Here is a 15,481-nt window from a genome sequence, read left to right on the forward strand (position 1 = left end):
AAAACACAAAAGCTGGCAAAGCAGATGGATTAAAACAACGGTGTCTTTGATGTTGTTGAGCCATCTGACTTCCAAACTTCTTGTGGAGGGAGATAAACATGACCTACTGCTGGCGAGACGGTGGGGGAAACAAATGCTTACTTACGTTGCTGGTGGGAGTGCCACTCAAGACAAGCCTCCAGGGAGGGGAATTTGGAAATCTCCCTCCAAATGAAAAACCACAGAAACCCGCTAACCCAGCAAGCCCACCTCTGGAAATTTCCCCTACAGACAAAAAAACTGTGCACGACAAATGATGGCACACCCTGGTCATTCCCTGCTGTAGACATTTAATGGCAAGCTGGGCGACAAGTCAATGTCTATAAAGAGGCATTAAATAGACGGCAGGACAGTCACACCATAGTGGACTCGGCAGCTGTAGGGGAGTGAGGAAGGTCTCTGGACACCCACTGGGAGTTACCTCCCAGATGGCTGTGGTGAAAAGAGTAACGTGCACCATCTAGAGTGATAGTTTGTTTCCATTTGTGTAAAAAGAAAACCTCAGGAAACAAAGTATGTGTGTGTGTATTTGTAACACACCAGGCTGTCTCCAGAAGGACCTAGAAGGCATCCACTCTGGTCTTTTGTCCCCCCAAAATCCATGTCGAAATCCTAACCTTCAAAGATGCCCGGGTTAGGAGGTGGGGCCTTTGTGAGGTGGCAAGGTCATGAGCGTGGGACCCTTGTGAGTGGAATCAGTGCCCTTATAAAAGGGACCGCACAGAGATCCCTTGTCCCTTCCACAATGTGAGGACACAGCGAGAAGACAGTCTACGACCTGCAAGAGGGTCCTCACCAGAACCCCACCTCGCTGGCACCCTGATCTTGGACTTTCAGCCTCCAGAACTGCAATAGAGTCGTGCCCCACATAATGATGTTTCCGTCGACACCGGACCGCAGGCAGGACAGCAGTCCCGCAGGACTCGCAGCACGCTGCCCAGGTGTGTAGCGGGCTATGCCGTCCCGGCTTGCGTGAGCACACTCTGCGAAGCTCGCACAGCGACATCGCCTAAGACGCAATCCTCAGAACGTGCCCCTGTCACTACCCAACACATGGCTGTAAACATCTGCTGCCTGGGAGCCGCCCAGTCTGCAGTACTGGGTTGCAGCAGCAACAAATCAATCGACAGGGCCCATCCTATTCGGGTCCCAAAAGCCAGGAGCTGGGCCCAGCCCCAGAGCACACCCGCCCCGTCTCCGCACCAAAGCACAGCCCCACGCTGGGCCTTCCTTCAACAATTTTAATCACAAACTCGGGAGGGGGCGGGCAAGGGGGCAGACAGGCCGGCTCCTAGAGAGTGGCGGCCGGCGCCAGGCCGCGCTCCTGGAAGTACCGGTGGGGCAGCCGGGTGCGCGATCGGAGGCCTTCATCGAAATAGGCCGTGATCCTCCCAACTCCCTCCTGATCCTCTGCCACCGAGTCGTCCCTGTGGGAGAGAGGGGGTGACACTGGCCACTTCTGGGGGGCCGGGGAGGCCCTCAGGCAGGGCTGAGTCCCGGCCTCCCTCTCTCCTTCCCCACAGCACCTCTGGGACACCCACCAGACAACGTCTTCCGCCTCCTTCTCCAGGATGCTCTGGGCCGTGCGCCAGCTGAACCGGACAAACTGGGGGAAGCCGAACACGGGCTCCACGTGCCTCCTCAACCACGCTTTCGTCTTGGGATCTGGGTGGGGTGGGGCGGCTTTGGAGACAGTCCCTGAACCCTGCCATGAGGCCCCAGCTCCTCAGCCTGGCCTGAGGTCCTGCCCCTTCATCTCGGGCCTCTTCCCAGTGTCTGAGACATCATCCTGCCTCAGGACCTTTGCATAGGCAGCTCCCCCAGACTCTTCACCTGGCCAAGAGATGCTCAAGTTACAGTTTAGGGAGACTGCCTCTGAGACATCTCCCCACCCCCCAGGCCCACAGCTACTAAAGCAGCATGTGAGGACCATCAGGTTAATGCCCGTCTCCCCCACATAACCACGAACTCAGTGGGCAGAGGAAGTCCTTGTTTTTCTCACTCCCGGCTATGTCCCCAGGGCTCAGCCCTGCATGGCACGCACTGGGTGCTCAGCAAGCACTGAACGTTGCCCAGACCACCTTTGGCCTGGACCTGGTGTCCTCACTTTGGCCTCATCTCTGTTCCAATCACAGACCTGTGTCACCTCACTCAAGGGCCAGTCCCTCCCTGCGCCTCAGAAGGACCAGAGGGTTCCCTGAACCCAGCCACCGAATCATTGCATCTGCCATGTGTGTGTGGGGGGGGCTGGGGGGACATGATCATCCCCACTGCACAGACAAGGAGCCTGAGCCTCATAATGGGGAGAAAACAAGATTGAAGCTAGCGCCACTGGACATGAGCCGGCTCCTTTCCCCTCCGCAAAGGGACAGCCGCCCACCTTCCCTGGGCGCTCCAGAGCCAGCAGGGTCGGGGGAGGGAGACAGGAGGAGGGAGCCTGAGCTGGGATCCAGCTCCGCCGCCCAGCCCACCGGTGGGAACCAAGGGCCCTGCCTGGGTCTCAGCCTCGGCCTCTTCCGCCGGGGAGCGCAGGAAGCAGAACTCAGAAAACCGTGGAAGTGTGCTCAGGCTGCCTCGGCAGTGTTATCGCCACAGTTGCTGTTGCAGGGCCGCTTGAGGCAGCCGGCAGCCATCTGCTCACCGTTGGGGTAGCCGGAGCCATAATCAGTGTCCGAGTCCTGTAGCTTTTCCACAAACTTCCAGTTCTTCACAGCCTGGTCTCGGGCCACCTGCGAGTGAGATCAGCACTGGGGATTGCCTCCAGGCAGCCACACCTGCCCCCTGCCCGGAGGGATGCTGGGAGCTGGCCACGGCCGGTGGGGGGCTGACCTTAGCACAGATGCTGGCGGCGCTGACCACGGGGTAGAGCGAGTCTGCCTTGGCCTTGACTGTCACCTCAATGCCGGGAAAGCGCTGCTGCAGCCGCTGCTGGTATGTCTCTGGCATCCCCACGGTGTCCACAAACACCTGCCGCAGTGACAGAAATGTATTCACTCAATGAACATCCAGAAAAACTGCAAACACAGCTTCACAGTCTCCGCCCTTGCTGTTCCTGCTGCCTAGAATATTCTTCTCAGCAAGTTTCAGGCTGCATGCTTCCACGGGGGTCTCAGCTCAAGCATCACTTCCCAAAGAGCCTTCTCTGGTCATGCTGCAGCCATTCTACATTTATTGAGCACCGACTGTGTACCATGGGCTGCTCCAGGTGCAAGGGACATGGCAGTAAACACACCAGACGAAAATTTCTCTCCTCCTAGAGGGGACACCTGGGGAGGGCCCACAGACAGGAAACACAGTACATAATAAAGAATACGGGAGAGTCAGAAAAAATACAATTTTAAACAGAAGTGGGAGAGGTTTCCGGAAGGTCACTCTCAGGTGGTGACATTTGAATAAAGGCCTAAAGGAGATAAAGGAAGGAGCAACGCAGAGATCTGCAAAAGAGTGTTCTAGGCAGAGGGAACAGCAAGTGCAAAGGCCCTGAGGTAGGACCATGTCAAGGATGCTGGACAGCAGTACAGAGGCCCAATGGCTGGAGCAGAGAGATGAGGTCAGGGAGGCGCCAGGAAGGGTGATCTCCGTAAGCACTTATTGTTCTCAGAAATCACCTTTATTTGCTTACCAGCTGACCATCATCTCCCCTGACTGGGCCATGACCCTGAGAACAGGGCCCTTGTCTGTCTGCTCCAGTACTGCATGGGCAGCTCCACATTCTAGTCCTGGACTTCAGCCACCTCCTCAGCAAGGCCTCCCTTGTTCCATTCCCCATCTCAAGCGTATTTGTCCTCGCTGTTCTCTCAGAACAGCCCATTCTTTGCTTCAGAGCCCTCGATGTAATGCCAACTTATATTTCTGGTAATTTAATCTCATTCTCCTCCACTTGCCTGTGAATTTTCCTGATTTAATTTCCACTGTGATCAGAAAATTAAATGTCGAGATTTACATTTCCAAAGGACGACTGTCTGCTGCTGCATAGGGAGCAGACCAGAAGGGAGGGGCGGGAGGGGGGGGGACCAGGGAGGAGGATGGGGCAGCCATCCAGGAGGGAGGGTGCCCTGGCCGAGAACACAGGCTGGGGGAAGGTGGACAGATGAGGGATATATTCTGGACGTTGAACCTTTAGGATATAGAGACAGATCAGATGGGGGTGGAGCTAGGGGGCTCTACCACGGTCCTCAGTGGGGCACACATTCAGGGTGGGAAAGCAGTAGGAAGGCAACAGCAGCGACAAAGGTTCCCCAGGTACTCCAGATATGTCTGGCGCTGAACCGCCTACTGCACTTTTATACCATTTTATCCCCAGCTGATCAAATGAGGGCAACCCAACAGCTCACCTGGGCGACTTTCACGCCCTGGTCCAAAGCATACTGCACCAGCCCAGCGGCCGTATCATGGGACAGAGAGTTCAGATTGTACTTGACCCTGCGGTGGGGACAGAGCCCAGTGAACCCCGTTCCAGCTACCCAGCCCTTCCAGCAGACGCTGGCTGCCCCTCCGCCCCGACCCCTCGCGGGACCCCTCACCGCCCAAGCATGCTGGTAGAGATGAGGTTTGGAGACAGCACGTCCAGTGCCCAGCCCACAAAGTCCCCATCCTCCTTCATTCTCGCAAAGAGCCTGTCCCGCTCGCTCTCCGACAGGGTCTTTGAGTCTGGGAAGAGGGTTGGGAGAGAAGGGGAGCTGCTGGTTCTCCCAGTTCCTGCTTCCCCTCGTCCCTGCACATGCCCAGGCATACGCTCCCCAGGCGTCCACCTCGGGCTCACCTGCCACTTTCAGGGCCTCCAGATCTGCCAGGCGGGACAGGGGGCAATAACAGATGGCATAGACCATGGGGCCTGGGAAAGCGGAGGTGCAACCAGTGAGCCCGTGAAAGCCGCCATCCCTGTTCCGTCATCACCGCTTTTTTCGGTGCCATCACCCATGGCACGGCCATTCCCAGTAGCACCCCCGTCCCCGGGTCCGGTGCAATCCCGGCTCCGGTTTGAGGGCAACTTGCATCCCCCTGAGCCCGCCCCTCCCCCACGCCGGCCCCGGGGGCGCACCCAGCACCGGGCCCCGGCCCGCCTCATCGACACCCAGGGCGCAGGGCTGTTTGCGGCACACCGCGGGCACAGGCGAGTTCAGGCGGCAGCGGCCCGTATTGTCCCTCTCCAGCTCGCTGAGATCCATGTCGCCTCGGCCGCAGAAACCAGGTCTGCAGGTGCTGGTCTCGGCGCGCGTTTTCCGCGGGCCCCGCAGCGGCGCTCGCTCCCGACCAATCGGCGCAGGACACGCCCCGCCGCAGACGTCGGCGCGCAGCAGACGCCGCTGCCGCGCAGCTCGCTGGAAATTGTAGTTCCCGAGGCGGACGGCCAAGCTCCGCTGTTGGGGAACCGGGTGGGCGGGGTCGCTTTCCGAGCTCCGCCGCAGGGCCTCTGCAGCCCCGCACGCTGGGGCTGGTGGGAGGAGAGGAAAATAAAGAGGAGGCTGAGGCGGGCATTGCAGGACCCGGCCTACTCAGGGCCTAGAAGGTCAAATACCACTCTCCTCCCAGAATACGGGTCTCCGCATCACGGGGTCCCCGTCCCCCACGTGCATTCAGGCCCCGCCACTGCACACAGTCTAAGCCCCCTGGACTAGGTATCCCCGCCCCCACTGGACTCAGGCCTTCGGACTTGAGGTCCACAAACCCCCTCTCTCTCGGTACCTCACCCGGATCCCCCCCGGACCGCCCCCCCCCCACCCTATCCCCTCACTCTGCTTCCTACCCTCTCTCATTGGGGCTAAGCCTCCCCTACCCCTGATTCGAGACCCCAGACTTAACAGATCCTGCTGCCCCAGACAGGCTCATTTCCCCCAACTCAGGGTTCATGTCCCCCTCCCCCATCACGCCTCCCGGATCTGTTCACCCCTCCGATCTCACCTCTCCTTCTAACTCTCTAGTCTCAGGGGGCTCGTGTCCTCCGGCTGTGGGTCCCAGGCCCACACCAGGCTCATGCCCCTGCCTTCCTCAGGGTCACAGCTCCTCCATCTCCGTCTCCCCCTTCCCGCCCCCATCACCTTTCTTCCTTCCTCCCGGATATCAGTGGGGCTCACATCTCCTGACCCAGCTCTCCCCTCCCCCACCACCCTCAAGCCCCAGACTCAGGGCCCCAGGTCTCCCTTCCTCTCCTCCCTCCCACCCTGGGGACTCGCGGCCCCAGGCTTGCCAGCCCGCCCGGGCGGGGCCTCCTCTGCGCCCGTCTCTCACCCAGGCTCAGGGCCTCCAGTCGCAGTCTGTCGGCTTGCAGGATGAACAATCTCGTTGCCCGCAGGGCCGCACCTGCACCAGGTTCTCGCGGTCCATGAACACCAGGCCCAGCGCTGCCCCCAGCACCTCGCGGCTGCGCTCCTGCTTGCCCACGTCACACAAACAGCGCCACTTTCCCCACGGGCCAAAGATGGAGTTCTCCACCTCTAGGGATGGAGGGCCAGGTGGGGGGGGTCGACCCCTGTGTCCTCCTCTAGGGAGGGAGGAAGATAATAAAGACACTGACAAATAACAACAGTGCCTGTATGCTGAGCTCTGCTTCTGTTTCAGGCACCCCACCATGGATTATCTCATTTAACCTTCCCATCATTCCTGCGTGGGGAAACGGACACCTAGAAAGAGAAAACCACCCTTCTGAGCTCACACATCTGGCGAGCGACCCGAGGGACTGCAAACTGACACATCGCACGCACCTGTGCCAGCCTGCCCAGTGGGAGTGTGGTACCACACCCTTGGTCCACACCATCTGAAGCTGACTCCTGTTTGGGGCCGTGATCATGTGCCTGTCCAACCAGCGGGCAGAGTGCCAGCTGACCAGCAGGGCTGCCAGGTGGTAAATCAGATGACATAATTGGCATAATGAGGATACTTACAGCCCCTAGCGATGGGCTAGCACAGAGAACAGAAACAATTACTACGATCACATTTCAAGCAGCTACAACTTATCTGGAGCGCTTATCCAATGCCCTTTACAACGTTCTTTCGCTGACTCCCCCCAACACTCCTATGACACAGGTCTCAACCCAGCTCTGCGGCTCCCAAGCCTGACGCCTCGTGCCCTGGCCAAGCCTCGCCTAGACAACACTAGCCGCTCTCCAACCCTCTTTCAGGCCTTCTCGCCTTGGTACCTGCTGTTCCCACTCCTTGCCACACTTTTCCCGGTAAATCTTTGCATTTTTGGCTTTTGCTTGTCATTCGGGCTGCACTGGTCATCTGTCTTTTTCAGCCAAACCTTCTCTGACTTCAGAAATTTACCTACGCATGCGTTTATGGGTGTGTCTGCTCCCGTGTTTCTTGCCTTTGCCCATATCCCCTCTCCACGGGTAAGCTGTTTTCAGGCAGTCTCGACTTCAGTTTACCGGTGAGGAAACTGAGCCTCAGAGAAAAGAAACCAGCTCAAGGGGTGCCGCCAGGGCACAGCTGCGCGGAGAGTCCAAGTCCCCAGAGGAGGGTCTGTTTGCAGCCAGCTGGCAGAGTGGGGCAACGGGCACCTTTCTGCACCATCACACCCGCGGCCTGCGGTTACCTTTCTCCTGATGCTGCAACCGCAGCTGCTCCCAGGTGTCGCCTTCGCCCTGCTCGCCAAAGTAATGGTAGTCGGGGGAGACCTGGGCAGGGGTGGCCAGCAGCAGGAGCATCAGAAGCGGCAACAGCAGCGCTGCCGGGCTCCGGGCCATGCCGGCCTCCAACCGACGCCGGCGCGCTCGGGGAGCAGCCCGCGCGGGGTCGGGGCTGCCGCGCCCGCGCTCCCCGCGGATGGGGGGCGCGGGGCTGGGGCCGCGGCTGCGCGCTCCCCCGCCGCCCGCGGACGCGTGGGCCGGGCCGGCCCCGCTCCCCCTCCCCTGCGGCGGCAGTGGACCCAACCGCTCGGCTCGCCCGCCCACCCCCCGCCCTGCGCGTCACGGTTCGGGCGGCGCATAAAAGGCTCGGAGGCCTGGGGCGCACTTGGCGCTGAGAACGCGAGTCCAGGCGTGAGCGAGTCCGTGCGTCCCGCCCTTGCCCACGCAGGTATGCACGCCCGGGCTGCACGGGCCCGGGGGCCTCGGAGCGCTCCGGCCCTCTGCAGACCTCGGCGCTGGCCGCCTTTGTTTTCTGCCCGCCACAGTGGCCGCCTTTGTCCTTGCGGGGGAGACCGAGGCCGCAGCCTTGGAGTGCAGGCCGCATCGCCGGGGTCTCCGCCCCCTGCTCCCGGGGTCCCCTCCCCGGGGTCGAAGGGGGCTTGCGCCACCGCGCTTGGGCCCACACGCTCAGGGGGCCCTGCGGCCACTGCCGGACAGCTCGCGCTCCGGCCGGGGGGGGGGGGGGGGCGGGTCTCCTGCAGCCTCGAGGCCGCGCAGAGCCGGTCCTGGGGAGGGTGCGGGGCAGTGCTGCTGCCTACGCCGCGCGGCCTCGGTCACCGGGCCCAGCGCGCTGCGTGACCTTGGGGAGGGAGGACAAAGGGTCTTCCCGGGCGCACTGACCGGGCGGGGGTCTCAGCTTTCAGCCATGGCCTGCGGCAACGCGCACATTGGAAAGCCCGCACCAGACTTCCATGCCACCGCGGTAGTGGAGGGCGCCTTCAGGGAGGTGAAGCTTTCCGACTACAGAGGTGAGGGCGGCCTGGAGGGGGCCCGGATTGGGGGAAGGCAGGCTTTGGAGGTCTAACTCCTCGTCTATGGTCCCCCCGCCCCCAGGGAAATATGTGGTCCTGTTTTTCTACCCGCTGGACTTCACCTTCGTGTGCCCCACGGAGATCATCGCTTTCAGCGAGCATGCTGAGGACTTCCGCAAGCTGGGCTGCGAGGTGCTGGGGGTCTCTGTCGACTCTCAGTTCACCCACCTGGCTTGGTATGAGCGGGGACCAGCTGGGGGGCGCGGGTTGAGCCTCCACCTCTGTGGGGTACAGGGCGAGCTGTGTGGTGCCTCTCCCATCTTGGAAATTATGATGACAGTAATTAGCATTTGGAAACTAGTTGCTATGTAGAGAGTTGCAGGTGCTTATCTCACTTTAGGCAACCCAGCCTCCCTCCCAAAAACTATTTCAAGAAGGTGGAAACTCCAGTTCAAGAGTGCGAAGGGCTGGGCCCCAGGACGCAGAGCCAGAGAAGGAGATGGGGACTCTGAGGCACGCTCTCTGCCCCAAGATGCTGGAGGCCACCAGCACACGTGAAGCCACTTGGCTGGAGCGTTAGCTTAGTCGTTGCAGCTGCAGGAAACAGCCACTTCAGGGTGGGGTGGGTGGGGCTCCCAGGGCCTCCCTCTAAAGCCCCTTTATCGCTCGCCTCCAGCACCCCCTCTCCAGCCCTTATCACCCCCAGGCCCACAAGGCGAGGACCCTGCTGTGCCGGGCATCTTGAGGTCCTAGCCCTGTCTCCCCCACCCCCAGGATCAACACCCCCCGGAAGGAGGGAGGCTTGGGCCCCCTGAACATCCCCCTGCTGGCCGATGTAACCAGAAGCTTGTCCCACGATTATGGCGTGCTGAAAGAAGATGAAGGCATCGCCTACAGGTACTGTGGGCCCTCAGGGGGAGGGGACTACTCTTGGAGGATGCCCTCCCTGCCCCCAACTCTGGCTGGCGGCAGGAGCTCCCAGCTCCTCACCGTGAACCCCAATCTCTTCAGGGGCCTCTTCATCATCGACGGCAAGGGTGTCCTTCGCCAGATCACTGTCAATGATCTGCCTGTGGGGCGCTCTGTGGACGAGGCTCTGCGGCTGGTCCAGGCCTTCCAGTACACGGACGAACACGGGGAAGGTGAGCAGACATGCAGTCACGTGTTCACACATGGGGACACACTCAGCCCCTCTGTCATATTGTTATCCAGACATTCACTGCCTGCTCTAGCACCTGTGTGGGATGGATGTGGGGGCCCCAAAGAAGAGTCAGCACAGGGTCTTGTCTGCAGGAAGTATCTAGTCTGGTGGGGTAGCTCCCTAATACAAGGAGTGGGGGGGAGGGGGGGTGGAAGGTAAGAGGTCTGTAGAAGGTATTTGAGAAGGTGTATACCAAGCAGGCTTGAATCATGTTAATTGGACCAGAGTCCCTTCTCATGTGTACACAGCCTGACCATGGGTCCTTGAAGTCCAGTGGATCTGGGGCTGAGGGAGAAGGATGGGATTAAAAGGGCAAGAAGAAATAAAAATGTCAGCCAGAAAAGCCTGCAGCCGGGCTCGGAGGGCTTCTTTTAGCATTCTGTGTGGTCTTGGGCCTTGACCCCTTGGCTCTGGGTTTTTTCTTCTGCAACCTAGGCTCTCCTTTGCCTGTTTGGCCCTCATTACTGCCCCGCCTTGACTATGGGGCTCCAGCCTCACAAGTGCATCCCTGTGTCTTCCCACAGTCTGTCCCGCTGGCTGGAAGCCAGGCAGTGACACGATCAAGCCCAACGTGGACGACAGCAAGGAATATTTCTCCAAACATAACTAGGCTGGCAGTCGGGTGGCAAGCTTGGGCTCTCGGCCCCTCCCTGTGCTGACCCGGGAAAGGCCAGACCTGCACCCTCAAACTCCATAGTTGTCCACCCTGGAGGGCTAGGCCGAGGCCTTCTCATGCTCCCAGCTGAGAGCTGCTGAATAGTGACTCCTCCCTGGAGCCCCCATAGCCGGGCACAGGCCTAGAGGTGACCAATAAAGTATTAGGGACAGATGTGCGTCTGTTGGTGTGGTCTGTCCTGGCGTCTCCGTGTCCTCCCCGTTCTCTGGGCACTGGCCTGGGAAACGGACGGTGTAGTTACTTATCTCCACCACAAGGTGGCAGCCTGACCGCATGCTCACTGTTTACTCTGCTTTCTCCTTGGCCCTGAGGGCGGCTTGGGGCTGCTGTTTGCCCCTTGCAGGGAGCAAGTCCCAGGATGCCCAACATCCTGAAACCTAGCCATACTGGGCAGCGCCTACCCCTTGCTATCAGCCAGCCTGGGTTCAAATGCCAATTAAGAGCCGCGATCTCCCCCGGGTTTCTGCAACAGTAAAATAGGAATAAAGACAACCGAGCCACACCACCATCCACATGAAAAGAGAAAGTATGCAAAGCTCAGCGCCCAGGTAATGGTTCTTAGGACTGGTCCCTGGGACTGGAAGGAGAGCGTGGGGACCCAGTCCTGAGAGCAGAACCAAGAGTGGGAGCTTGTGCTACATGCTGCCAGCTCTGCCCCACGCCAGGCTGGAAGAGCTCTAGAAGTGCAGTTGGATGCTGTGAGTGTTTAGGCAAGGTGGCTCTGCCACTCGGAGCCTCCATTACCTTCCACAGAACAAGACTGACAGGCTCATTTAACCCATAGACCCATTATTAATATTGTTATCCAGGCTAATACCCTGCGAGGTCACTCGTTTTGACCTTTGAATTTTATCTACATTCCTCCCCAAGGCCCGATGTGGTCTTCCTGACCTCATCTCCTCCCTCCTGGTTCACTCCCTGCCAGGCACACTGGCCTCTTGCTGTTCTTTAACTGGCTGATCTTGTTGTGGCCACAGGAATTTTGCATGTGCCGTTCCCTCTGCCCAGAACGCTGTTACCCAGGATTTTCTTAGGGCCCGGCTTCTTCAAATCTGCCGGAAAATCGCCTCATTAAAGGTCCAGCAGCCCCAATCTATCCTCCAAAGCAGCTCACCTCCTCTGCCCCATCACTGCCACTTTGACCTGTTTTTTCTCTTCCTAACACTTACCAGCACCTCCCCATCGTGTTTGTTTGTTTATCGTCTGTCTGCCATGGTCCAGGCCAGGTCTCCAGGGCCGGGCTGTTGAGGATGTATTTTATAAACGAATTAATGAAGTGTCTGTGCCGCCCACCCCGCCCCTGTGGCCTGGTTACTCTGCCGGTATTTTCCTCCGCTGCTCTAGGGGCTTCCAGCTCTGAAGACCGCCAGACCCCTCGGGGCGCACCAGCCACCTCCCACCCGGGCCAGCGGCGGGGGAGGGAGCCCCGCGCGAGGGCGGCGGCGGCGCCCGGCGGCCCAGCAGCCGCCCCGGCAGGACCAGACCTGGCAGTCGCCCCGCTCCCGGCCTGGCACCCGGGAGGGGAAACTGGCAGGCGGGCGCCGCCCTTCCTGGCGGGGGTGGGGGGACCGCGGCGGCAACGACGCGCAGGCAGCAGCAACCCCCCGCCCGGCTCGTGGCAGACGGGGCGGGCGTGGGCGCGGCGGGGCCCGGGCGCCAGGCCGATGGGGAGGCTCCGGGGTGGCTCCCGGGGAGCAGGAGCGCGGCCCGCCCACCGCGGACGCTCTGGACCCAGGCCTGGGGCTTTCCGGGCCCCGGCAGCCGCCTGCCTGGGAAAATCCCGGCCCCCTTCCCGGCGCCGCGGCCCTGCCGGGCAGAGCGGGGGAGGGGATTCCCGGAATCTGCCCGGAGACCGCCGGCGCGTCACTGGGCAGCTGCCGCCCAAATATGGGCAGCGCTTCCGCTGCGTCAGCGGGGAAAGCCCCGGCGCGCGCGGCGGGGCGGGGCCGCGCCTGCGCACTGCGCACCTCGCCCCAGGCCCTCTGCCCCCTGGCGCTGGGCGGCTAGTCACCGCCCTGGACATTCCAAGCCCGGGGATCAGGGGACGCGAGGAGGGTTGGACGTCAGGGCTGGAGCTGCAAGATGCCTGGACAGAGCTGGCGAGGGGGACCCGGATACAGGAGCGAGCCACAAACAGCAGTGGGGTGGGGGCAGCCCAGGACTCTCCTCCCTCCGCCCGCCCGGCTTGGAAAAAAAGACAACAGAAATTAATAAAGAACCATTTTTTTTTTTTACTTAAATAGATTCAATAAAAAGTCAGAACAACAAACTCACACACACACACAAACACATCTTAAAATACACTCCTTAAACATCAGGTGAGTGTTTCTTTTCCACAGTACGGTGCAGAGGGGGGAGGGCAGGAGGCGAGGGGTCCCCTCCCCAGTGTCCCCGCGGGCTCGAGTACCGGGCGGCGGGGCCAGCTCCGCCGCGATCGCCCCCTCCTCCCCTCCCTGTTAAATACACAAATATATTATATTCAATATGAATTGAGTCTTTCCAGCAGAAAAAAACATACAAAAAAACTTGGAAGGGGGGCTTGTAAACGTCGGTGTGGAAGGACTGAGCGCAGAGCGGGCGGGCAGGGGTCCAGTGTGGTTTGCGGCGTCCCCAGGCCCCGGGGCCAGTGCCCACCGCCTGCCCCCTCGCCCCGTGGGAGGCGTGCGCCCAGCCGTCCAGGTTCCGGGAATGTCCGTATGCGGGACGCGGGGGGCGCTCAGAAGGCGTGTCCCTTGACCCCAAGAAGCAGCTGGCAGCCGTTGCTGACATGGGTCATGACCTTCTGTTTGAGCTGGGCCACCTGCTCCCGGAGGAGGCCGGCAGTGCTCGACAGCCCCGCGTTCTCGGCCTTGAGTGTCTTCACCTTGTCCTCCAGGCGCGCGATGCGCTCCAGCTTCCGCTTCCGGCACTTGGTGGCCGCCAGCCGGTTCCGCAGCCGCTTGCGCTCCACTTTGATGCGCTCCTGGTCTTCCATGTTGATGGGGGACACGGGCGGCGTGGCGTCGCGGCTGCGCGCCTCAGGCACGGTCTGCGGTTCCTCCTTGAAGGTGGAAGCGCCGCGGCCCAGGCCCAGCTGCGCTGGGTGGCCGCCGGCGAAGGGCGGCGCGTGTGGGAGGTAGCTGATGGTGGCCGTCGGGTACGAGCTCCCGGTCCCGACGGCGGCCGCGGCGCCTCCGGAGGGCGCAGAAGCTGGGGAATAGCTGCTGAGGTTGGTGTAGACCGGAGGCGGCTCAGAACCGGGGTATACACCCCCGGGCCCGGCCGGGGGCCCCCCGCTGGCGCCCAGGGACACGTTGGGGGGCGTCACGTGGTTCATCTTGTGCAGGTCGTCCAGGGCTTTGACAAAGCCGTCGGCGAAGCCCTCCTGCTCCTCAGTGACGCCGCCTCCCGCGCCCCCCGCACCTCCACCGCTGCCGCCCCCGCGGGGGTAAAAGTACTGTCCCGGGGGCGTGGGCGTCGTCGTGATCACGCCGTTGCTGTTGGGGACGATCAGGCGCTCCAGCTCCGATGAGGCGAGCTTGAGCGACGCGCCTGTGTCCGAGCCCTGGCTGGAAAAGTAGCTGCTGCCACCGCTGCCCTCCGGGCCGGGGCCCCGCGCCCCGGGTGCTTTCAGACCTCGGTAGGGGTCGGCCAGGTTGAGCGCCAGGCTGGGCTTCAGGAGTTTGTAGTCGTGTAGAGAGAGGCCGCCCGGGGCCCGGCCGTATCCCGCCGCTGCGTATGAGTCGTCGTGGTAGAAGGGCTGTTCCATTTTAGTGCACATCCGGGCGGCCCTGGCGGTCTGGGGGGTCCCTGCGGGGCCGCCCCGGGCCTCGCTACAGCGAGTGGCGCGCTGTCCGCGGCGGCGGCTGGACTGGGTGTCTGGACGCACGTTCCTGGGGGCTGGAACAGGCCGGGAGAGGCCAGCCGGCGGCTGTGCGCGGAAGCTCTGTGCGGCTTCTCGAGCCTCTCTGCCCCTCTCGGGCGCGCTTGCTTTCTTGGTGTCGCTTCCCCCTGCTCCCCGCTCCCTGCTGGCTCCGATGCTGGCCCGGCCGCGCTCAAGGTCCCAGCCGCTCAGTCGGAGTCACACGCCTTTATACGGCGATAGTCAGCTACGGAAGTGCGCCCCGATTGGCCGTCGCCGGAGCCAGGCCCCCGCGCCCCCCTCCTTGAGCGTGGGGAAGGGGAGGAGGCGGCTCGCGTCACTGTCAGGAAGCGCGTGTCCTTGTAAACAGCGGCCACGGGCTGGGTGGCTCGGCGCGGCTGCAAGGGGAGGGGCTCAGGGGACCCCAGGGTGCGCGAGGAAGGGGATGCTGGGTCGGTCCGAGGCACATGGGGAGGGGCTCCACGGAGGGCATGATTCCCCTGGAGTACACGATAAAGGATAGAGGAACTGATACAGAGCAAGTGGCGCTGGTTGGGGGGGCGAGGGGAGTGGTGGTCCCAGCATGTCCACGGAAAGGCCTGAGGGAACCAGAGTATCCGAAAGGGGTTGGAGGACTGAGAATACAAGGGACCCCAGAGAGGCGGGAGGGTTAAGCAGGGTAGATGGGGGAGGGGTAAAAAGATGCCTGACTCAGGAATTACTGGGGGTCCTGAGTACAGAGGGGTTGAGGGACTGGAGTTTTCACGGGAGCGACTGAACCCAGGAAAAATGAAGAGGAGGAGAGACCGAAAGGGTACACGGGGAGGAGCTGGAGGACCCATCATGCAAAAAATGAGTAGAGGTCCTGGAGTCCATGGGAGAGATTGAGGGTGCCCCATAAGTGAGAAGGGGAAGGAACTGGGGGAATCCACATATGCAGAAAGTGAATGAGGGTTCTGGGGTACACTGAGTTACGGAAATATGTGAGGTAGGAGATGGGGACACTGTCAGAGGTTGGGGGTCACTGGGGTTATCTGAGAAGCCCTGATGAAGGAGAATTAGAAGGGTCGGAGGACGCTTTCAGAGCTGAGATAACGACAGAGGGTCCCCGGTTGAGACATGAGA

The 15,481-nt window shown here is 61.3% G+C and overlaps 3 protein-coding genes across 8 annotated transcripts; 1 reads left to right on the plus strand and 2 right to left on the minus strand.

Moving 5' to 3' along the window:
- Positions 1-1,266: 1,266 nt before the first annotated feature.
- Positions 1,267-7,868, minus strand: RNASEH2A (ribonuclease H2 subunit A). 5 transcript variants are annotated; one of them, XR_011541429.1, is made up of 11 exons: positions 7,574-7,868; positions 6,741-6,870; positions 6,268-6,520; positions 5,081-5,473; positions 4,802-4,873; positions 4,563-4,689; positions 4,374-4,461; positions 2,869-3,006; positions 2,681-2,768; positions 1,581-1,704; positions 1,267-1,466 (listed from the first exon to the last, which is right to left on the minus strand). XR_011541429.1 is itself a non-coding variant. In XM_070625276.1 (9 exons), exons 3-9 carry the CDS (start codon positions 4,866-4,868, stop codon positions 1,331-1,333), a joined length of 768 nt encoding a protein of 255 aa, XP_070481377.1. In that variant the 5' UTR covers positions 4,869-4,873; positions 5,142-5,473; positions 6,268-6,520; the 3' UTR covers positions 1,267-1,330. The 5 variants fall into 5 exon arrangements, 3 of the variants coding, with proteins under 3 accessions (XP_070481377.1, XP_070481375.1, XP_070481376.1); XR_011541428.1 differs by lacking the exons at positions 6,741-6,870; positions 7,574-7,868 and having other exon boundaries at positions 1,581-1,872; XM_070625276.1 differs by lacking the exons at positions 6,741-6,870; positions 7,574-7,868 and having other exon boundaries at positions 5,142-5,473.
- Positions 7,800-10,668, plus strand: PRDX2 (peroxiredoxin 2). Of its 2 annotated transcripts, none has more exons than XM_070625278.1 (6): positions 7,800-8,055; positions 8,524-8,635; positions 8,721-8,874; positions 9,413-9,535; positions 9,650-9,780; positions 10,364-10,668. In XM_070625278.1, exons 2-6 carry the CDS (start codon positions 8,533-8,535, stop codon positions 10,447-10,449), a joined length of 597 nt encoding a protein of 198 aa, XP_070481379.1. In that variant the 5' UTR covers positions 7,800-8,055; positions 8,524-8,532; the 3' UTR covers positions 10,450-10,668. The 2 variants fall into 2 exon arrangements, with proteins under 2 accessions (XP_070481379.1, XP_070481378.1); XM_070625277.1 differs by having other exon boundaries at positions 7,918-8,055; positions 10,275-10,668.
- A 2,054-nt stretch (positions 10,669-12,722) lies between these two features.
- JUNB (JunB proto-oncogene, AP-1 transcription factor subunit) lies at positions 12,723-15,247 on the minus strand. Its single transcript, XM_008507255.2, has one exon. It carries the CDS (start codon positions 14,273-14,275, stop codon positions 13,232-13,234), a length of 1,044 nt encoding a protein of 347 aa, XP_008505477.2. The 5' UTR covers positions 14,276-15,247; the 3' UTR covers positions 12,723-13,231.
- Between the last annotated feature and the right edge of the window lie 234 nt (positions 15,248-15,481).

This window comes from Equus przewalskii, chromosome 6, assembly GCF_037783145.1.
Source record: "Equus przewalskii isolate Varuska chromosome 6, EquPr2, whole genome shotgun sequence".
NCBI lineage: Eukaryota > Metazoa > Chordata > Mammalia > Perissodactyla > Equidae > Equus > Equus przewalskii.

Coding starts and splice junctions, on each gene's coding strand:
- RNASEH2A (XM_070625274.1), bottom strand. CDS start 5,207: ATGGATCTCAGCGAGCTGGAGAGGGACAATACGGGCCGCTGCCGCCTG. Junction 4,874..5,080: donor GGGCCGGGGCCCGGTGCTGG/GTGCGCCCCCGG, acceptor CCGCTTTCCCAG/GCCCCATGGTCTATGCCATC. Junction 4,462..4,562: donor TCTACCAGCATGCTTGGGCG/GTGAGGGGTCCC, acceptor TCCCCACCGCAG/GGTCAAGTACAATCTGAACT.
- PRDX2 (XM_070625277.1), top strand. CDS start 8,533: ATGGCCTGCGGCAACGCGCACATTGGAAAGCCCGCACCAGACTTCCAT. Junction 8,875..9,412: donor CAGTTCACCCACCTGGCTTG/GTATGAGCGGGG, acceptor CCCCACCCCCAG/GATCAACACCCCCCGGAAGG. Junction 9,781..10,274: donor CACGGACGAACACGGGGAAG/GTGAGCAGACAT, acceptor TCTGCAACCTAG/GCTCTCCTTTGCCTGTTTGG.
- JUNB (XM_008507255.2), bottom strand. CDS start 14,275: ATGTGCACTAAAATGGAACAGCCCTTCTACCACGACGACTCATACGCA.